This window comes from Stegostoma tigrinum, chromosome 27, assembly GCF_030684315.1.
Source record: "Stegostoma tigrinum isolate sSteTig4 chromosome 27, sSteTig4.hap1, whole genome shotgun sequence".
NCBI lineage: Eukaryota > Metazoa > Chordata > Chondrichthyes > Orectolobiformes > Stegostomatidae > Stegostoma > Stegostoma tigrinum.
In genome coordinates this window covers 25,389,259-25,412,822 of record NC_081380.1, presented here as the reverse complement: position 1 = coordinate 25,412,822, position 23,564 = coordinate 25,389,259, and the positions used below count along the sequence as shown (strand labels likewise).

The 23,564-nt window shown below is 43.1% G+C and overlaps 1 protein-coding gene across 3 annotated transcripts in view; it reads right to left on the bottom strand.

Annotated features, from left to right (window-relative positions):
- Window positions 1–10: 10 nt before the first annotated feature.
- Window positions 11–23,564, bottom strand: part of LOC125464714 (uncharacterized) — a 49,690-nt gene continuing 26,136 nt past the window's right edge. For all 3 annotated transcript variants that reach the window (XM_048557447.2, XM_048557446.2, XM_048557449.2), the window contains 2 exons: window positions 12,730–12,887; window positions 11–4,288 (listed from right to left, as the gene is read on the bottom strand). In XM_048557447.2, the coding sequence (XP_048413404.2) occupies window positions 4,111–4,288; window positions 12,730–12,887 (336 nt within the window). In that variant the 3' untranslated portion in view covers window positions 11–4,110. The remainder of the gene's footprint in view (window positions 4,289–12,729; window positions 12,888–23,564) is intronic.

Below are 23,564 nucleotides of genomic sequence, written 5' to 3'. Positions count from 1 at the left end.
TTATTCCTACAATTCTTTTCAGCACACCTCAACTGAGGAGGCAGAAAGCTATATGGGGGTGGGATCCTGAGCTATTATCCAATGATGTAATTTAGTAAACACCTGTGTGAGAACATTGGGTAAATGAAAGGTAAAGTCACCGTAGTCCCACTGTATCATTAGAGAGAGAGAGCTGCTGCTGGTTTACATGATAGTAATCAGTCATGGTGCCTCCACCATTAAATTGCACATTGACGGTGTTTATTTCCTTTTTAATTATATACAGAACAGGAAAAAGTTAAAGCAGGAAAGGAGGGTAAATGCTGGGGAGAGAAACCAAATTGAAACTGAAAATTTAGGTGCTTCCCAGTATGTTGGCATGAACTACCAGGAAAAGAAAATGTCTGTAGCTGAATTTGGTTATACATGCTTTCATGAATTGAACAGTTATTAGTTTTGCCATTCTATGGAGCTCAGCAAATAATTCCACTAGAAAGTGAAGTTGAGGATTATCAGGTCAGTAATGACCTCTTTGAATGGTGGAGCAGAATCAATGGGCAGAATGGTCTACTTCAACTCCTATGTTTTGTGGTGTAATTGATGCGGGAATGGACTGCCTGTTTGGTACTGGGAATTACCATAGTCAGCTCAATTATGGATAATCTTGTGCCATGCTCCATTACATTTGTAGATACTTTCTGATCTGCTTGTATGAAGAAATTAGGCTTCTTTCATTTAAATTTCTTGCACGGTTGAGTTTGTTTTCACCTTTTAGTTTTGTTGTATACAAAATGACTCATGCTTAGGTACTTTCATTGGATTTGATCATCAATGGCAAGGTTTGTCACCAACCCGTAACCACTCTTAAGGTGAAATTTGCAAGTCAGTATTAGGCTAGGTTGGATGAAAGTGGCAGATTTCTTTCCATAAAGGACATCAGTAATGGTAGTTGAGTTTTAACATAATTGATGGTTTCAGGGGACAAGTTTTATCTTCCAGATTTCATTTACAAAAATTGAGCTTGAAATCCACAAGCTGCCACAGTGTGTTTTGAATATGTACTCCAAGCTATTAGCTTGAGTCAATGGATTACTGGCACAATGATAACAGAACTATGGTACTAGTGTCCTAATGATGACAAAGCTTTTAATTATATGATGAAGATTTAAACCAAAAATTATATTCTAATTGTTTTGTGTATTGACCATATCATGTGCCTCCACATTAACCTTTTCTGTACCTTGTCATCATTGTAAAGACAGCAATTTATATTTATTCAAATTAACAAATTAATTGAGTCAGGTGAATATGCAATAACATATACAGAAAGAGATACTAACTAGATGCTCTAATAAAACAATAAATGTTTGCAATCTACATAATAAGCTGTTGCTTTGTAGTTAATATCTGTATAGAGTACTGCTGTCTTTCTCCTGCTTTTCAAATTGTGAGAGCTAATTGATACAGCCCATCTCTCTTGAGATTTCAAGTAATTCAACTCAGCCAGTTATCTCTTAACAGATTAGTGAGCTTTACCTCACAATAAGGGTTTTGCTGATAAATCTGCTGTATAAAGTCTCCCAGCACAGTTACAGAGATTGAATGAAAATGAACTAGTAGACAATGGTACATGATATATGGTCAAAGATTGCCGCATTATCACACTATAGTCACTGTAATTATTTAATTATAATGTCTACTGTTCCATTCTCCCTCGTCAATGGTTTAGAGAAATAATATAATCAACAACAGCATTCAGTCATGTGTAGAAACGTACAAATAGATGAAAGTGGAGCAGAACCAGGCCATTTAGCCCCTCATACCTGCTCTGGCATTCAATAAGATTATCGTTAATCTGTTTGTGTTTTGAAATCTACATTCCCATTAACTGCAAAACGCTGTGACTCCTTGCCTATAAGAATCTGTCTATCTCTGCCTTAAGAATATTCAATGACCTTGCTTCCCTCACTTTTGAAGACAAGATTTTTGCACAACCCTTTGAGAGAAAGGATTTCTCCTCGTCGTTGTTGTAAAAAGGGTAGGCCCAATTATTAAAACAGTTCTGGATTCACACACAGGGGAATGCCTCTTTACATGTCCACTTTGGCGAGACCATTCCACAAGAAAATGGAGTTGAGGATCATCAGATCAGTCATGACCTCATTCAATAGTGGAGAAGAATTGATGGGCAGAATGGCAGACTTCTACTCCAATGTTTTATAATCTAATTGATACAGGAATACACTGTTTGTTTAGCACAGTGTATTACTATATTCAGCTCAATTGTGGATAGTCTTGTGCCATGCTCCATTTCATTTGTTGAGATTTTCTGATCCGTTCTTACTAACTAATTATGTTTCCTTAGTTTAGATTTCTTTCATAGTTGAATTTTTTTTATCCTTTTGGTTTAGAATGTATACAGAATGACTCATGCCTCGATATTTTTCTTTATTTTTTCATTGTATTTAGACATCTTATACACTTTATTGAAGTCAACCCCCAGTCTGCTAAACTCCAGTGGAAACAAGCCCAACCTGGCCAACTTATCCTCATAAGACAACCAATTCATTTCCAGGTATCAGCCTAGTAAACCTCCTCTGAACTGCCTCCAATCCATTTACATTCTTCAGTAAATAAGGAAATCCAAAACTGCACAGAATTTTCAAGATTTGATCTCACCAATACTCTGTATCACTGAGGCATAAGCCTCACAGAGCCAGGGACCCAGGTTCAATTTCACGCTTGGGTGACTGTCTGTGAGGAGTTTGCTCATTCTCCCCATGTCTGTGTGGGTTTCCTCTGGGTGCTCCAGTTTCCTCTCACAGTCCAAAGATTTGTAGGCTAGGTAGATTGGCCAAGCTAAATTGCCCGTAGTATTCAGGGATGTGTAGATTAGGCGGGTTATATTGGGATGCATCTGAGGGTCAGTGTGGACTTGTTGGGCCGAAGGGCCTGTTTCCACACTGTAGGGATTCAACAATTCTATGATTCCACTTTTATGCTCAATGCTCTAGGAGCTACAGTAACAGAAAGTATAATTACTTTTTCACAAATAACTGTTTTACTTTCAACTACTGTTTGAATTATACAACCTTAATACATGTGTTTCACTTCTAACACTTCAATTATAGTTGATTTTAAATCATCATAAGTCCCTTGCAAATGGATTATGCCTCCATATATTTCAGAGTGGGGATGACCATGCATGTTATAAACAAGCATTTAACTCAGGGCCTTAAATTTGCTACTTTACCTGTCTTTTTCTTATTTTTTATTAATGAATTGAGCTTTATTTATGTGGTAATAGGAAATATTGGCCAAGAATTTGATGCTTTTGGAAATTCAGCAGAATGGTTAACTTAATTCCATGCTGTTATATGGCATTCAGTACATGATAGCAAGAAATGGTCCTTCCCAGCATTCTAAGCAGAATTCTTTTGTTACTTGTGTGCGCTTCACAGCAATTAAACATAAACATTTATTGTAAACTTAGCAATGGCTGCTTGTCAGATTAAAATGTTACTAATAGCTATTAAAATGAAGATAAAATCTAGCCACAACAGCAACTTTTATTCACAGAGAATCTCTATCACAGTAAAATTGTCCCAAGGAGCTACACAAAAGTGTTATCAAAAGTAACACCTGAGGAGGTATTAAGATTTATGAGCAAAAGCCCGACTAAAAATGTGGATTTTATGGAATGTCTTTACGGTAGCAAGAAAGCTTTAAGGTGGGAAAATCAGAGCTTGTGGCCTTACTAGCCAAAGGCAAAGCTGCTAAAGGTGGTACAACTAAAATCAGAGATATGCAAGACACAAGAAATTGAGGAACACTGACATATCAAACGTTTGTAGAGCTGGTGAAGGTACCAGGCATAGGGTAGATGAGGCGCTGTTTTGGTTGGATTTATACAAAAGGATGCAAAATTTAGAATTGCCAGATCAGGACCCAGTGTTGATTAATGAAAGAGACTTTGAAAACATTAGGATATGGGCGTGAAAAAGATAATATGCATCAGAATATGAGCAGACGGCTGAAGTTCATGCTGGATAGAAGCAGAGTCCTGGAATAGTATGATCTAGAGGTAATAAAGGCATAGACATAAAATCTTTGGCTGGTTTTCATCGAATACTAGCAAAACTGTGTTTTCTGGTTAAAACCTCCAGTCCTTTCTTGAACCAGATACGACAACAAAATCCGAAGGTCTGTCCCAATTCTAACTTCAGAAACTCTCCAGTTCAGTGCGTAGAAATCTGCTTTCTCCAGAATGTCCTTTTTGGCGATAGTGTCTGGTTTAATGGCATCTTTTCTGAAGTCAAAAGATAACAAATTGAACAATATCTGTCTTCCAACAAGTCGACCTTGGCCCAATTCATATCAGCTGCCTGGTTCTGGTTTCTGTGATTTCAGCAGAAGGACTACTTCTCTAACTGATATCAGTGGTAATTTTTTTTTAATGGGGAGAGACTTATCTGGGTCAGGCAAGTGTCAAATCCCAAATAGGCATTACCAGCTCAGAAACCCAACATAACATTGCAGATTTCAAATTTGAATGGGATACAATTGCAGATGAACAGCAAACAGTTTGTGGTGCTGTCAGGCAAATCAAATCAGTATGGAAATCAGAAACTAACTGGTAATTTATCCCAGCATTCTGGACTTAACAGGAAGCACGCTGGTTTCCTAAACTATGTCAAACTGCTAGGGTGAATAAAGTGGGAGTACAGTCGAGAGTCACCGGACAATGAAACTGATAGGGTATAAAGCCTGTAAAGAGTGAAACTGCATGGCTGTTATCCTCCACAGAGCAGTAACCTGTCACCAAGTCATCCTATTACACATGGAGAGTCCTTGACACTGATTCAGCTCCCTCACAGCCAGCTCTCAGAGTGAGCAGAATGCCTGACACTCCTGTTCTTATCTGTCAGCCAGGGCTCCCTGATTGTACCAGATTAACAGCCCCAAACGGGGAACTCATATCCAATGAGCTCCACCTGACCAACCTCCTTACAATCACTGGACTGTCCAGGGGCCAGGCTTGCATTCACAACATTCATTCTGAGGGCCTGATATCATTGTGTTATGGGAAATTTCCAATTTTTGCCAATCATTTCACCCACCTTTGAAATAAAACACAAAGTATCAGAGAAATTCAGCAGGCCTGGCAGCATCTGAAGAGAGTGAAACAGAGATAACATTCTGAGTCTGATATGACTCTTCTCCATAGCTTATATCTATGTAACAGCTTTACACAGTACCACCCCACAAAAAGGACTGCATTTGTAGGAAGAGGAAGGTGATAGGTCTCCTCCAATAATGAGGGTTCTTGTAGAATCCCTACACTGCAGGAAGAAGCCATTCTGCTCACCGAGGCCACACTGACCCTCCAAAGTGCACCCCAGCTAAGCCCCTACCCTATCTTCAGAACGCCACATTAACCAAGGCTAACCATTCCTATCCTGCACATACCTGGAAACTACGGGGCAATTTGGCAAGGCCAATCCACCTAAACTGCGTATCTTTAACTGTGGGAGGAAACCAGAGCACCCGGGGGAAATCCACGCAGACATGTGCAAACTCCACTCAGACAGTCATGCAAGGCTCGAATGGAACCCAGGTCCCTGGCACTGTTGCACCACTGTGCCACTGTCATGTTGACTGAAAATTTCAAGGATAACTCCACCAACGCAAAATCCATCTGAGCCCAGCGATGTTACATTTAGAGTCTGATATGACTCTTCTCCATAATATATCTGACACTAAATGATAACTCTGTTTTACTCCCCACAGATGCTGCTAGACCTGCTGAGTTTCACCAGTTTTATTTCAGATCTCCAGCATCCCCAGAATGTTGCTTATGTTTCACCTTCCTGCGACTTTAGTCACCTTGATCACAACTTTCCTGCTGTCAGGTTTGCAGTATGGTAGCAAATTTTCTAACTGTGGTATGGAACCCTGACACAAAACAATGGGAGTAGACATGCCAGCGCCAGCAGCAGATACCTGCTTTGTAGTTACATAGTGCTCCACAAGAATAGGGGATAGACATAGAGCTCTAGATCAAAGGAGGCAGCTCCCTCAGCTGAGCATATTTAGCAGCCTGGACTTGACAGAGCATCAGTTCCTGAGGAAGCTCACACATTCATAACAAACCATTGCTAACATTTGTTTCCTCCTGAAACAAGACCATCTTCTAAGAAGATCAAGTGGGCACATTTTCATTGACTGTCAAAGGTCTCCATAGCTCTGAATTTGCTTTGTCACCGAATCCTCCAAAGATCTGCTGGATCATAAGATATAGGAGCAGAAATTTCACCATTCGGCCCATCGAGTCTGCTCATGCCTGTCCATGACAACGACAGGATCGTTCAATCTGCTGTTGTTTGGTAACCTTCCAGATTACTATTGATGTGTTAGCCATCGATGAGGGCCAGTCAAGCACAGGGGGTTGTTGGCTTTGTTGCTATGCCTCGGTTCTCACAGTTGGGCTGAATCATCGACTCCATGTCCATTGCCTTCAGCTCAGCCTGAAGCCTTCAGTAGTTGCAAGAAATTCCTTCTCCCTCAATATACAACTCATTTTGTGACCGCCAGAAGGTCATCACACACAAAACACCCTGGAATCTGATTCATTCGGCAATAGTCACAACTTGCACAACTTTTTGCACCTTCAAACAGTTTGGACGGACACTCCCGTGAAGGAAAGGATTACCTTCTGAGCTTCTGACTGATATTCTCCTCTGATGTGGCAGGAATTATCAACAGGAGACACATCCCTAGAAGGGAAACTCACTAAAATTACTGAATGGCTATCTTTATCTGACTCATCTTGTACACTACAAGGTGCAGATCCAATGTGTCCAATTCAGCCGTTTCCAAGTACTTCTATGGCTTTTTTACTGTATTCGCCTCTGGGCCATCTCAAAAGCAAGCCATTAGGTTCTCAATGAAATGATTTAGGTGTCTTGACAGATCTGGGAACACCCTTCAGTGTGAGAAGAGGGATTTAGAATGGCTGTGGCCTACCAGCTTTACACAGTATCACCCCACAAAAAGAACTGCATTTGTTGGAAGAGGAAGGTGATAGGCCTCCTCCAAATGATGAGGGTTTTCATAGAATTCCTACATGCAGGAAGAAGCGATTCTGCCCACTGAGTCCACACTGACCCTCCAAAGTGCACCCCAGCTAAACCCCTACCCTATATTCAGAACACCACATTAAGCAAGGCTAACCATTCCTATCCTGCACATACCTGGAAACTACGGGGCAATTTGGCAAGGCCAATCCACCTAAACTGCGTATCTTTAACTGTGGGAGGAAGCTAGAGCACCCAGGGGAAATCCAAGCAGACAGTCATGCAAGGCTTGAATGGAACTCAGGTCCCTGGCACTGTTGCATCACTGTGCCACTGTCATGTTGACTGAATAGTTCAAGGAGAACTCCACCAACACAAAATCCATCTGAGCCCAGCGATGTTACATTGGGAGCAGCATTTCTTAAGTCAGAATGGGACTTTTGTGCCCTCATCCCAGATACAGTCCAGACCTATGAAGCTGCTAGTCAATCATAGTAGCTCTGTGCTCCCAACAGTGCCAAAATCAGAGCGTGGCTACTACTGGGACTTCAAGCAAATGCTGAAGAACAAGTGCCATCGATTAGAGGCCAGGGATATTGGACAGGGCTGCGCGGCAGGTCCCACCACAGGGCTCAGGGAGCAGACAAACTATTTTCTAGAGGATGGAGGACATGCAATGTTATGGGGATAACAAGGTGCAGAGGTGGATGAACACAGCAAGCCAGGCAATATCGGAGGAGCAGGAAAGCTGACGTTTTGGGTCTGGACTCTTCTGAAGAAGTAGGTGGACAGCTTTCCTGACCCAAAAGGTCAGTTTTCCTGCTCCTCTGATGCTGCCTGGCCTGCTGTGTTCATCCAGCTCTACACCTTGTTATCTCACACTTCAGCATCGACAGTTCCACTATCTCTCAATGTTACAGGGAGACTGGATGGTGCTTTCATTGGGCACAATGGAACTCCCTTAGGAGTCCTTTCATAGCTAACAGCAGACCAGTACAATAAGGGCGACAGGTCGGGGTTGGGTGGGAAGGAAGTAAGCAGGTCATTATTCGAAGTTACAAGCCTCCACCCACCTTCAAAAAAACCACAGGGGGCAGGGTAATAAAAAGCAGATCAAGGTGAAGGAAGGGGGCTAAGAGACAGATGTGGCCAACAGAACAGGAGCTGTTGGTCTGGATGATAACACAACACATTATCTCCTAAAGGCATAGGTCAGCAAATCGGATGACACAAAATCATAGACTCCAACAAAAATCAACCCCAGAGATAACAAGCTAAGTACCTCATTCTTTCAACTTTCAACCTCGCGACACTATTAAAGGGCACTGTCCAGGTGGAATTTGAGATGCAGTAATGCAGAGGCCATAGAATGGGCAACTCAAACAAAAAGCATATTAATTGACGTATACAGAAACAGAACACCATTAGTATTTTCCCTAGTGCTACTATTCAGTCTTTCTTGGCTACTTTCCTTTATTGATACATAAAGCATCCTCTGTGCTGTTCGCCAAGCTGGAAGCAGACTGTTCATTCCCCGGCTATGCCTCATAAAATATTCATGTGCGCTGTGTACTGGAGTCTGGAGCCCAGCCAGAGACTGCTCCATCTTCACCTGTGCAGGGTAATGTCAGACATCAGGGCAGGAAGCAGCACATAGGTCTGTATGGTGCAAGAGATGGAGGCAACAAATGAGAGTTGAAAGCATCTTGAGAAGAATTCTCTACTGCCATGTGCCCTTTCTCTATTTTCTCTATCATTCCTTCCCTGTTAGCCAAGAGCTGGGCAGCAAAGAGATGCTGAATCACCAAAGTGGAGCTTTCCCTACAATTGGTAAAGTGCCAGACTAAGGATGCAGGTTATTGCTCAGGAACAGCGCGTACTTGGTTGCTTGCCACATCTGATGCACCACACAGGGGACAGCTCTTTCCATGTTGTGAGCATTAGTACAATTGCTTAGAAATCATGGTGCTATCACTACATCCCCAGAATCCCATCACTGCGGACCCTTCTGTAGTCAAACATTCACCGGCCCAAAAGTGAACATTCTAAATTTACCCACAACCACAGACAGAAAATTGGCCAAACTAAATTAAACAGAAGCCAGCTGCTATTGACCAAAGGGAGTAGAGGAAATCAAGATCAAAGAAATTACAAAATTTCAGGGGGTTCCAGTTACAACCACAGGTCATATATTAGAGAAGTATTGGCCAGAGCTTCTGCTCCTTAACTTCCAGTGTCTAAGGATGTGCACTTTACATCTCCCTGACATGGCAACAGTAAAGGCTACTGGTGCAACCCCATTGGATGCTTTGAACCCCACTGATGATGCCATTGGCCAAAAGTCACAGAACATTCAGGGAGGTCCGGGATGAAGAGGGGAAATAAAACTACACACCTGGAAGCTACCCCCTCAGTGAAGACTTGCAGCAGCACACATGGCAAAAACAATGCAGCAACCGAAGTAGACCCAGAAGATCCACCCTCACCTGTCAGACCAACATACATCCAAGAGGAAGAAGATTCCAATGGCCCAGCTTAAACAAGTGGATCATTGCGGGTAATATCCTCTCTCAATGGGTAGAACTACATAAAGAGTAAATTTTGTGGGAATTTGGGAAATGCTCACATGGTGATTCTTAAGAAGGAATATTGTTAATAAAATTGGATTGAATCACAAACTGAGGTGTGACCTTCTGCCACTTGGATAAAATGTTTTTAATACATATACCAGTCAAAGTGTCCAAAGCATGGACAACACCTCAGTCTCTCTCTGCTGTGGCTCTGTTATCACCTTTGAGGGAATTATGATAGTTAAAAATATAATTTAGTGCTAACCATGGGGATAGGATTCAAATTCAGTGAAGTAGGCATTATGGCATTTCAATTAGTGATAACATCAACTCAACAGGAGTGGGTACCAAGTGTTACAGTGCTAGGTGATATCTAATTCTACTTCAGGTCTAGGGATGAAATCAAACCTCCACCAATGCCAACAGTTTGTGGCACTCTGCCAATCTCTATGTGTTCTCCATTGCAATAATTTCGGTGCCTTTGGCTGTATGTCAACCCGTGGTTTTCTGCTTCTCACTGGAGTTTTAGAGCTCTCTTCCACAATGAGGCAAACCTGAGAGTCATGAGTGTGGGAACAGCAATTGCGGAAAAGAATAAACAACACTAACTATGGAGGGTGAGTGCGAGGAATTTGTGTAAGATAGCAATAGGATCAGGGTGAGGGTGAATGCTTGCTGTTCAGATGGTGTTTGGAGAAGATATCTCCCCGACAATATTGAATGTGTGCAGCTGTATAGTGCCTTGTTGGGAAGAGTGCTGTTCAGGGGAATGGCTGGGGAAGTCAGCAAGTGACAGTAGGTACTGAGGAATGAGACTCCAATCACTATTTCTAACCCATTGAGATCATTAAACTTTTTCCAACATTGAATCCATACCCTTGCACCATTCTCCTCCTCTTAGCCTGCTCTACTTTATAGGCACCCCTGCTGAATTTGAGTGGCTGTAACTGTCCTCCTTTAGGAAATAAAGGAGGGAATAAAGCCTCCCAATGGGTTCTCACTACCTCCAACCTAATCCATGGGGAAGAGTTGGAGAACCAGGAGACAATTTTTCCATTGTTCTTCCAATTCCTTCACTTCCACAAACTGTCATGGCAATTGTTGCCTTGCAGTTATTCTGTCCTCTGCCAGATTCCTTTTAAGTTGATATGCAGCGTCACCATCAAACCCACATTCAGTGATAAAATTAGCAAAATGAATGTAATATATTGACAGTACCTTGGTTGAGATAAAGAATTGCAAAACCTTATGCTACAAACATAGAAGGGGAAGTGATGGCCTAGTGGTATTATCCCTGAACTGTTAATCCAGAGACCCTGATAATGTACTGGGGACCTGGGCTCAAACCTTCCCATGGCAGATGGTGGAATTTGAATTCAATTTTTAAAATTCTGGAATTGAATCAAATGACAATGATGAATCTATTATTGATTGTCGGGAAAAATATTTAGGGAAGGAAACTGTTATCTTTATGTGTGATTCCAGACCCATAGCAATGTGGTTGACTCTTAACTGCCCTCTGAGCAGTTAGAGATGGGCAATAAATGCCGCCTAGCCAGCAAAACCCTCATATCATGAATGAATAAATAAAAATAAACAAAGGCTCTCAACATGGCTCTCACCTCCTCCATCCCCACCCTACAGTTCACAATACCCATTACTGCCAGCTGGCCAGTTTTGCTAAAATTCCATTCCAGGTTGGTCAGGCTCAGATTAAGAACTATAATTCTCCACTGACCTTTTGTGAATGGAAAAGCCCTCAAACATGATGACTGACTTTGATGTCCATCATCAGTGCAGATAGCTGCTACTTCCATATTAAATAGATGACCTTCCATTGATCACAGGAAATCCATTTGGAATCAAACGCAGAGACAGGCACACACTTGTGATTGAACACAATCCGCCCACCTCAGGATTATCAGATCTTACTCATTATTGTCACTAACATTAACCTGAAGAATTTAACATGGCAAAACATCCTTCTATCAATCACAAAACAACCAAGATTTTGCCAGTGACAATATCGCTCACTGAGCAGGAGAAAACCAGTAATATCACGGGAACACCATTTGACCCAAGGTCACCCCTAAATCATGAGCCATCCTAACATGAGCATATACTACCATTTTTTCATCATTGCTGGATCAAAATCTGAGAATCCCCAGGCACAGTATCATAGAAATATACCGACTGTCCTGTTGGAGTCAAAGAATAGAGCTCAACACCACTTTTTCAGAGTAACTTAAGTTCGGCAATAAGTGGGATCTTATTCCTACTGTTGACCCCTGAATAAAAATGAAATCTATTTCAAAATACCACAAAAGTTTCCTGCTAAAATAAAGTGGTGGTTGGAACAAGGTTATTACAGTGACTGGAATGATGCTGGCCAGATGGACCTCGTAGAATATGAGTTCCCTGACTGGGGCAGTTAGCCAGGTCCAATCAGGGAGTGCTGGCTAACAGATATAAGCAGGAGTATCAGGGGTTCTGTTCACTCCAGGAGCCAGCTCTGAGCTAGCTGGGTCAGTGTCTTGCATTATGTAGCTGTAAATAAGGGGTGACTTGGTGACAGGATACCAGCCTTCATGTATTTATCTTAGTGGTCAATGATGTGCGAAAACAATTAGGAAAAGGAGCCACAATGCAAGGAATTTAAATCAAAGAAAAACCTCCTGATGTAGACAGAACAAACGCTGGTCCAAGATTTTCTATCATATGAATTCATTTTATGAAACGCGTACTTTATACACAATGACTCCCTTTTTGTTAATTGTATTACATTGTTTTGATGCTATCTGTGTTGAATTATACCAGCTTGAAACCATTCACCTGTGCAACCAAAGCCCAAGAATGGAAATGAAGATCTCATTAAAACAATTTTTTTCTGTTGCACATTGTGTTTCAGCAATGAGTAAAGTACTGAAAATCATCAAAACAGTTACCTAGCCATTTTTGTCAAAAATATAACTCCTTAGGTACAGTGTGGAGATTGAGGTTAACTAGTTATTGTACACCCAAAACAATTCATAGTGGAGTGGTGAATACCCCGTAATAATAGAATGATGAGACAGTTAGCAAAACTAACAGGGCATTGTACTCACATGGGCTCTTTATATAAAATTCTAGACATCAAGCAAGCTAGAGCTATGAATAACTTCTGATCCACTTTGAAATCGTCATTGATGTTAATCAAATCGTACAGTTTCTGAATGTGGCTTTCGTGCAGTTTGTAGACAAACAGCAGCGCACGTTCCATTTCCTGAAAAATAAATACCGGCTGAAATGTCACAATGCAATGCACTGCTGTCACGATCAAAATAAGCATTTGCATCATTGCATTCTATTATTTGTACTGCAATATATTTTCTCATGCCTTTGGGGCCAACTCATTTGCAGATGGTGTTCTGTGTTGGGGAAAGACAGGGCATTTACCCTCTTGTATAAGGCTGGGCAGTATATTTGACAATTGGCTTGCTCTAGGTGCTGAAAAGATGCCCAGAGTTTAACTGTGTCATTAACCATTTACTTTCTACGTGGTATTGCCGAACACTGAACATGAAAATCCTGACCAACGTCAGAGACGGTGAGACCAAAGCCCCCAAATGCCCAAGCTAAAGTTAATTAATCCGGCATTGGCAGATATTGAACAACGGCAGTAGTGTTCAGAGTATAAAATCTGCCTTGAATAACTAAATGGGAACAGCCTCATAAAATACCAATAGCAATAGTGTAGATTTTATCACATGGATCATTGTTGTACAAACAAGCTTTTAAATTAAAATTCATAGATGAGAGCAATATTTACCTTCACTTGGTTAGTGTCCAGTATTATGAATTCTAAAATTAGACTGAAACAGCAAGTAGAATTTTTCTATAGGTGTCATACATCAAGACCATCCTATGTCTACATCACTCAGCTTCAATCTGCAATGTGCATTCATACACAGATTCATTGGACTAAGCACAACTCGAGATTTCTAATGGTTACTGTAATGAAGATTTGTGATATTCCTATTATCGCCACTTGGAAATTTAGGTTCGAATGCATATATAGCTTTATGTTTGATGTATATTTCTCAATTCTGTTGGTTAAGGAGTGACATACTGAGTTCTATTTTTGAGTTCTAATTAAGTGGTACAGGAGTGTCTGGAAATGTGTTTATATGCATTTAAATAAGGCCGTTTTAAAGGAAAATCTCTTTCAGCTTTCTAGTTCAACGCTTTAGAATACCAAGGGTAGAAGGGAGAGAAAAAAAGGCTGTTTCCTGGAAGAAAGGGTGTCCTAAGACATAGGGAGGCTGAGGCAGAAACTGTTTCCTTTTAGGCAAAAATAGAACCAAGCAGAAGACAAGTAGTATAACGAAGTGTGAAGCTGGATGAACACAGCAGGCCAAGCAGCATCTCAGGAGCACAGAAGCTATACTAGTTTCTGTTAGAAAGAACTGTTTTACTGCAGCTGAACAGTCACCAAGACACTTTGGGTTAAAAAGAAATATTAGATGGTTTAGCGTCAGCAAAAGAATGCTCCAGAAGCAAAAGTCTTTGGAAGAGGTGTTTGAAGAATCCTCATTGCTGTTGAAGGTGACATATTGAAATTTATTTTGTATTTTTGTAATAGGGCCAGTTTTATTAGCTTTTAAACACGGCAAAATAATTTGCCAGTGCACATACATGGGTCAAAAGATCTCGTTCCATGCTTTTATACCTCTGTGACTCTTTGTAAAAGCTCTAATTTGTGTTTTTCTCCTTTTAGTCTTTTGTTAAATAAACATTGGCAGATTTTCATGAATGCATTCAGCAACCAACTACCATGGTAACCAGAATTTAAAAATGAAAAACTTACGGTCAATCGAGCTAGATTTTACCTTGGGATCTGACTTGTACAGTATTCTCATAGGCTGGGATTATAACATTATTTATTTTAGCGACCATTATTGTTGCAGCACGGGGTTTTTACTCGCTTACAACAAATTCCTCCAAAAGCTCTGCTTAAACATTACCTTTCATCATGGCCATTGGGGAACATCTGTGCTGTGTGTTAAACAGGCTGGGATGTGTTTTTGACACATTAGTCTCACTCACATTTAATACAAATGACATAGGGATTTCAGTTATCCACAATACAATTAATCATCTTTTTTGTACTCAACAAAATGTCAGGCAGAATAAAATGTAACTCCACATCTGATAAAAATGATGGGCAAAGAGTTGCAAGCTCTTAAGCCTAACTGGGACACTTGAAGACCACATTATTATTGTGAATGAAGAGTCATTTAAGGATGAGAACTACCTTCATGGCTGTGTCAGTTACATTCTTTAATGTTGTGTTGATGATGCTATTCATGCTCCTTGAACCTTGTAAAATAATGACAACTCTCAGTAATGGTTTTCTAATGTCAGTTCTCAAATCAGAGCTAATTCAGGTTGGAGATAATGGGAACTGCAGATGCTGGAGATTCCAAGATAATAAAATGTGAGGCTGGATGAACACAGCAGGCCAAGCAGCATCTCAGGAGCACAAAAGCTGACGTTTCGGGCCTAGACCCTTCATCAGAGAGGGGGATGGGGGGAGGGAACTGGAATAAATAGGGAGAGAGGGGGAGGCGGACCGAAGATGGAGAGCAAAGAAGATAGGTGGAGAGGGTGTAGGTGGGGAGGTAGGGAGGGGATAGGTCAGTCCAGGGAAGACGGACAGGTCAAGGAGGTGGGATGAGGTTAGTAGGTAGCTGGGGGTGCGGCTGGGGGTGGGAGGAAGGGATGGGTGAGAGGAAGAACCGGTTAGGGAGGCAGAGACAGGTTGGACTGGTTTTGGGATGCAGTGGGTGGGGGGGAAGAGCTGGGCTGGTTGTGTGGTGCAGTGGGGGGAGGGGATGAACTGGGCTGGTTTAGGGATGCAGTGGGGGAAGGGGAGATTTTGAAACTGGTGAAGTCCACATTGATACCATATGGCTGCAGGGTTCCCAGGCGGAATATGAGTTGCTGTTCCTGCAACCTTCGGGTGGCATCATTGTGGCAGTGCAGGAGGCCCATGATGGACATGTCATCAAGAGAATGGGAGGGGGAGTGGAAATGGTTTGCGACTGGGAGGTGCAGTTGTTTGTTGCGAATTGAGCGGAGGTGTTCTGCAAAGCGGTCCCCAAGCCTCCGCTTGGTTTCCCCAATGTAGAGAAAGCCGCACCGGGTACAGTGGATGCAGTATACCACATTGGCAGATGTGCAGGTGAACCTCTGCTTAATGTGGAATGTCATCTTGGGGCCTGGGATGGGGGTGAGGGAGGAGGTGTGGGGACAAGTGTAGCATCCACTAACCTGCCTGCCCTGGTCGACCCATCGTCTCAGCCTGCTCCTGCCCCACCGAACTCATCTCCACCTATCTGGACTCCATTTTCTCCCCTTTGGTCCAGGAACTCCCCACCTATGTCCGTGACACCACCCACGCCCTCCACCTCCTCCAGGACTTCCAATTCCCTGGCCCCCAACACCTCATATTCACCATGGACGTCCAGTCCCTGTACACCTGCATTCCGCATGGAGATGGCCTCAAGGCCCTCCGCTTCTTCCTGTCCCGCAGGCCCGACCAGGCCCCCTCCACCGACACTCTCATCCGCCTAGCGGAACTCGTCCTCACACTCAACAACTTCTCTTTTGACTCCTCCCACTTCCTACAGACTAAGGGGGTGGCCATGGGCACCCGCATGGGCCCCAGCTATGCCTGCCTCTTTGTAGGTTACGTGGAACAGTCCATCTTCCGCACCTACACAGGCCCCAAACCCCACCTCTTCCTCCGGTACATTGATGACTGTATCGGCGCCGCCTCTTGCTCCCCAGAGGAGCTCGAACAGTTCATCCACTTCACCAACACCTTCCACCCCAACCTTCAGTTCACCTGGGCCATCTCCAGCACATCCCTCACCTTCCTGGACCTCTCAGTCTCCATCTCAGGCAACCAGCTTGTAACTGATGTCCATTTCAAGCCCACCGACTCCCACAGCTACCTAGAATACACCTCCTCCCACCCACCCTCCTGCAAAAACTCCATCCCCTATTCCCAATTCCTCCGCCTCCGCCGCATCTGCTCCCACGATAAGACATTCCACTCCCGCACATCCCAGATGTCCAAGTTCTTTAAGGACCGCAACTTCCCCCCCACGGTGATTGAGAACGCCCTTGACCGCGTCTCCCGCATTTCCCGCGACACATCCCTCACACCCCGCCCCCGCCACAACCGCCCCAAGAGGATCCCCCTCGTTCTCACACACCACCCTACCAACCTCCGGATACAACGCATTATCCTCCGACACTTCCGCCATTTACAATCCGACCCCACCACCCAAGACATTTTTCCATCCCCACCCCTGTCTGCTTTCCGGAGAGACCACTCTCTCCGTGACTCCCTTGTTCGCTCCACACTGCCCTCCAACCCCACCACACCCGGCACCTTCCCCTGCAACCGCAGGAAATGCTACACTTGTCCCCACACCTCCTCCCTCACCCCCATCCCAGGCCCCAAGATGACATTCCACATTAAGCAGAGGTTCACCTGCACATCTGCCAATGTGGTATACTGCATCCACTGTACCCGGTGCGGCTTTCTCTACATTGGGGAAACCAAGCGGAGGCTTGGGGACCGCTTTGCAGAACACCTCCGCTCAGTTCGCAACAAACAACTGCACCTCCCAGTCGCAAACCATTTCCACTCCCCCTCCCATTCTCTTGATGACATGTCCATCATGGGCCTCCTGCACTGCCACAATGATGCCACCCGAAGGTTGCAGGAACAGCAACTCATATTCCGCCTGGGAACCCTGCAGCCATATGGTATCAATGTGGACTTCACCAGTTTCAAAATCTCCCCTTCCCCCACTGCATCCCTAAACCAGCCCAGTTCATCCCCTCCCCCCACTGCACCACACAACCAGCCCAGCTCTTCCCCCCCACCCACTGCATCCCAAAACCAGTCCAACCTGTCTCTGCCTCCCTAACCGGTTCTTCCTCTCACCCATCCCTTCCTCCCACCCCCAGCCGCACCCCCAGCTACCTACTAACCTCATCCCACCTCCTTGACCTGTCCGTCTTCCCTGGACTGACCTATCCCCTCCCTACCTCCCCACCTACACCCTCTCCACCTATCTTCTTTGCTCTCCATCTTCGGTCCGCCTCCCCCTCTCTCCCTATTTATTCCAGTTCCCTCCCCCCATCCCCCTCTCTGATGAAGGGTCTAGGCCCGAAACGTCAGCTTTTGTGCTCCTGAGATGCTGCTTGGCCTGCTGTGTTCATCCAGCCTCACATTTTATTAATTCAGGTTGGAACTTGGTTATCATTGTCATTTAATGTACTTTCTGCCACAGTCTCGGGTGTGCCATTCAAGCCAATAGTGGGAACGACTGTTCTCACTGTACACAGTAGTTTGAGCAATTTTAACTGAGTTAAGAAACACCTGTAACTTTTCCAGTAACTCATCATTTTATATTGATGTATTTTTAACAAGAAATTTCATTAATGCGCAAAACTGGATCTGGATCTAACCGGAAGTCAGGTTGGATGACTTCTCAAAGCTTCTGAAATAAGTGGAGAGATTTGACTCTCTTGAGCCTATCTGGGCACTCTACTCATTTGGAAACAGAGCCTCTCTGTGACAGGGAGCCTTGCTAGGTGCTAGATAGGATTACAATAATCCCAGATCATCACTGTCACAGGACTGCTCAATTTGTTTGTGGAGTTTTAAATATTTTTTGAATGAAATATTGTTGTGATAAAGAGCTGATCATATTGCAATGAGTGAAACAGACCTAAGTGAACAGGGTAAGCAACTACTTTTTTTTAAACAATCAGATGAACCAAACATTGGAATGTCTGAGCCAGGAGTGGATACTGAGTGAATTCTCAAGTGGCCAGTTCCAAAAGTCACTTGTCCTAGAACAGATCACCTAACCGTTTAATTGGAGAGGTTAGTCTCAATTCAAAATCAGGTCTTTTTAAAAGTACTTATTCATTTAGCTAGACATTAAGAACAGTTGTACATAAAGGTCATCACTAGTTCTTAATATAAACTGTTGAATATTCAAATACATCTGCAAAAAAATTAAGCATGAATACATAAAAACATATACTTTTTATGCTTGTGTGCTCAAACAGCATTTTGTGTGCCCTACAGTATATTGGAAGTGGAGGAATTGATAGCATATTGCTGGCATAAATGACCAGTTTTCACCAGTGCCAGTACTGTTGAGGAGACCGTCAGGGACAAAAGAAAGAGCAATTATGAGTTTCCTTTCTAGTATAATGTTTGCTAAGTTGGGGGTTGTGGGGGTGGCATTCTCTTCATTCCCTGGACTCCATTTCTTTTGCCACATTAAAAACTGACATAAAATATTCGTTTGATCAGGGATAATGGGAACTGCAGATGCTGGAGAATCCAAGATAACAAAGTGTGGAGCTGGATGAACACAGAAGGCCAAGCAGCATCTTAGGAGCACAAAAGCTGATGTTTCGGGCCTAGACCCTTCATCACTCCACACTTTGTTATGAAATATTCATTTAGTATCTGTCCCATTTTCTGGGGTTCAACACAAAGACTTGATCTTTAAGAGGCCCAATGCTCTCTCTAGTCACCTTCTCACTATTAATGTATTTTGTAGAAACTCTTTGGATTATTCTTAATCTCATCTGCCAATGCTATCTCACAGCCCTTCTTTGCCTTCCTGATTTTTCTCTTAAGAATGCCCCTACACTCTTTATATTGATTAAGCGACACAATTGAACCAAGTTATCTATATCTGAAAAAAGATTCTCTTTTATTATTGACTAGAACTTTATTCATCCAATGTTCCTTATTCTTACCAGCCTTACGCTTCACTTTAACAGGAACAAAAAGCCTCTGAACTCTCATCATCATACTCATAAACAGTCCCCACCTGCCAGGTGCCCTTTTATTTGCAAACAGTCTACTCTAATCAAAAGTTCCTGTCTCATACCACTAATATTTGCCTTACTCTAATTAAGAGCTTTAACTTTTATGTAAAGCTTATCCTTTTCCATAACCATTTTGAAACTGATAGAATTATGACTGCTAGGCCCAAAGTGTTCCCCCACTTTTACTCCAATCACCTGCCCTGCCTTATTGCCTAAAAGAAGGTCTAGTTTTGTTCCTTTTCTAGTAGGAGCTTTCACATACTGATAAAGAAAATTTTCTTTAGCACATTTGACAAATTCTTCACCATCCAAACCTTTAACAGTATGGTAATCCTGGTCAATGTTTGGAAAATTAAAATCCCCCATTACTGCATATATCTGGGATCCCCCTACATACTTGTTTCTCAGTTTCTCTCTTACTATTGGGGGGCCCTACAGCACAATCATTTGTTTGGATGAGTGTAGATCCAACAACGTCCTAGAAGCTTGATACCATCCAGGACATGGCAGCCCACTTGAATGGCACTACACGCGCAGACATGTACTCTCTCTGTCCCCAAAGCTCAGCAGCAGCAGTGTGTGCCATTTACAAAATTTACAATAAATGCTGACCCAGCCAGCAATGTCCACATCCAATGAGTGAATGGAAAAACATTTTTCAAAGCAGTTGAGAGCCCATACACAGCCAGGTGAAAAAGTCATTTGTTTGCACTGAGTTTACAACTTTTGAAGAGTTGACTCGAAAAGCTGAGATTGGGGATATTTCCATATGTATTGTTGACTATCTTGAGTTTAGTCCAATGGCATTGTTACACTCTGCTAAACTAATCTGGGTTACTATACAGTAAGCCTATTAACCACAGTCAAGAACATGATGCAGCTCATTGTCAACAGACAGTCAGTCTCAAGGTCTTGTGGTTCTCTGCCACTTTTCATTACCCACTGGTTAATGAGGGAGAGTCAGTTGCTCCATTGAACTCAATGATAGAAGTTTTGTTACAGAGAAAGCGCCACAGAAATGCAAAGGAACAGTGCTATGAGTGCAAAGATGTGATTGCTGTCTGTGATGGTATGAAATCACCAAATAATCACACAATGGTGCGTAAATTTGCAGTTTCAAATGTGCAAATCTACCATAATATGCCTGTAAAATTTGATAGGCAGTTTGCTCACAAACTGAACATTGATACCAGGGGAATGTAATTGATGTGCTCATTTGTCCTCAACTCATGCTGAACAGTCACACACACTGATTTCGCTATAGAGTGTTTTAGCGGGAGAATACAAAATCTGTCTTAAGCCACGTCCTTGCTGAGTTTACCAGCTGGATCAGAAGTACCACCAATGGAATAGCTGTGATAAAACACGTTGATCTTCTAGAGATTCACATTTTCTGTACAAATGATTAACTGAACTCTCCATATAAAACAAGCTGAAATTCCTTGCTTGATATTTGCCTTTTGTATGCTGGGAATGTACATTTGCCCCTGATGTGCTGTGTTATTTGCACATTTCCTTTTCTCTGTGTAATCAATAGGAAAATCAGAGCAGGTTTTAAATTTTAAATGTGGCTGGTGTTAGTTCTGAATCTTTTGATGATTGCTTATTTAGTGATCTAGGCAGTTCCAAAGTTCGTATGGTATTAAATCAGGACTGTTTTTTGTTCAAATGAATGAAATGAGCCTCTACATGTTTGTTTTACATTATTGCGAGAAGGGAAAAAGGTTGTCAGTCAATGAGTGATAAAATGACACGAAAGTAAGATCTGAAGGAAAGGGAAAATGCAATGGCATTATACTTCTTTACACGCCCCTAACTCAGATGTCTACAAATTTTATGACAAAGATAGCATACCGTAATTTGAAAACTATCTTTTTGTCTGTCTGTCCAAAGGCATAGTAACTGTTAGGGGGCCTATTTACCATCCTGTCCAGTATTTTCTGACTCTTGCTAATGCTAACCTACATTCGTTCCTCTTTGTGACCTTCTGTAACAAGATGCTTCCTCATTAGTAGCCTTATGCCATCCTTATTATCAAATCTTACTTTGATATCCTCTTACCACAGCATGAGTGGAAAACATCATGGCACCAGATCCTGCCGGTCTGGTCAAAAGTTACCACCAGGGTCAGAACAGTGTCCATGGTCTGGAAGAATGCCCAACAATGTTGCAAGAAACTCAATAATCTCGTCCACACTGCAAAGGTGAGTGCCACCAGCTTCTCTCTGCTGCTTCACACTTATTCTATCTCTGCTGCTGCACCCTCGTCCCACCAAGGCTCATGGTTGCCACTTTCACTATTGCTTGTACCTCTTCCCTCGCTCACTTTCACTCACTCCAAACCCCCAGAAGACGATTGCAAGTCGTCCGAGTTGAGGCTGCCCTTGACTTATTGTGCTGGGGCTCCCGAAATGAAAGGCGTCTCCCTCGAATTGACAAAGAGTTGTACCCCTTAGGCTATAAGACATGGCCACTTGGTTGATGTACCTACAGTGTGTTTGGCTTGTACCTGGCTGAAACCCGCTGTTGGTGTGAGATTGATATACTACGGTACTACATGGCAACCTCGGGTGGCACGGTGGCTCAGTGGTTAGCACTGCAGCCTCGCAGCGCCAGGGACCTGGGTTCGATTCCAGCCTCGGGTAACTGTCTGTGTGGAGTTTGCACATTCTCCCTGTGTCTGCGTGGGTTTCCTCCAGGTGCTCCGGCTTCCTCCCACAGCCCAAAGATGTGCAGGCTCAGTGGATTGGCCATGCTAAATTGCCCGTAGTGTTCAGGGGTGTGTGGGTTATAGGGGGATGGGTCTGGGTGGGATGCTCCAAGGGGCGGTGTGGACTTGTTGGGCTGAAGAGCCTGTTTCCACACTGTAGGGAATCTAACCTAATCTGACCGCCTGACAAGCACAAAAAGCTGCCTGGCTTTGTTTCTGTGCTAAAAGGCAAGTCAAAACAACAATATTGTGAGACTGTAATTTACAGGTGAGGGGGTAAAATACTGAAAAACAAGGAAGGGCAAAGAAAAGCAAGGATGCAGTGAGCCGTCAGGTAGGTGTAAAGTGAGTGAGCGCTCAGAGAGCAAATGAACAGCCCCAGAATGCAGCCTGGTCCATTTTCATGAGCTGGGTGCCTGTACCCACATGCAAAGTCTCCACAGCCGCAACATTTCAATGAAAGGCTCCAGTGCAGAAGCATCCTGTACACAGATCAGAGATGTGCCATGAAGATGTGAGGCTGGTACATGTCTGATGCCAATGGATGCGAATGTGGGGAATATGCTGCCACTGCCCAGGGGTCATACCATGAAATGTTGGTGTCTAAGATAGAGGTCTGGAAGGGCTAGCAGTGAGCTGGAGTCTGCTCTGACTTTCATGTCAGGAGTTCTCAGCATCTAGTTTCTCTCTGCCAAATGGGTTTCGGGAGCCTGCATACTAATGAGGTGGGATTATGTAGGATTGAGGGTGATAACAAGCAATAATCCCTCATCAATCGCTTGCTGCCTACTTGTAACGACCCAACATCTGAGACTTGGGAAAATGCAACTCGTTGATGACAAGAAAGGTCATGTGTGACTTTTCACATGGTCCTCACAAACATCTTGCCACTGCCCACATTGTTCGAGGCCTGAGAAAATTCTACCCCGTATTTACCTTTCCCCTCCCATCTTAAAGCCGTAATCACACAATGATGCCAGTCTCGTTTAAGTAGAGCCTACCCCACCAAGCAACTCTCTTTTTCCTGAATACTGGTGCTTGGTCCCCATGAATCTTAATCGCTATGCACACCACTCTACGTGCCACATACTTAACTCTCCAATCCACTTAATCCTTTGCCAGTTGGCACATGGCTCAGGGAATCATTGGGCAATAATTCAAAGATAATTCTTTTAGGTTTTTAAGAAACTGTAACATTTACAAAGTCAGCATTAAAAGGATTGTGCGAAAACTTTGATATTCCTCACAAAACCTCAAGATACCAGTTTTATTCCATACTAATATAAATTTCATTTAGCTGGGGGAAATCTCCTA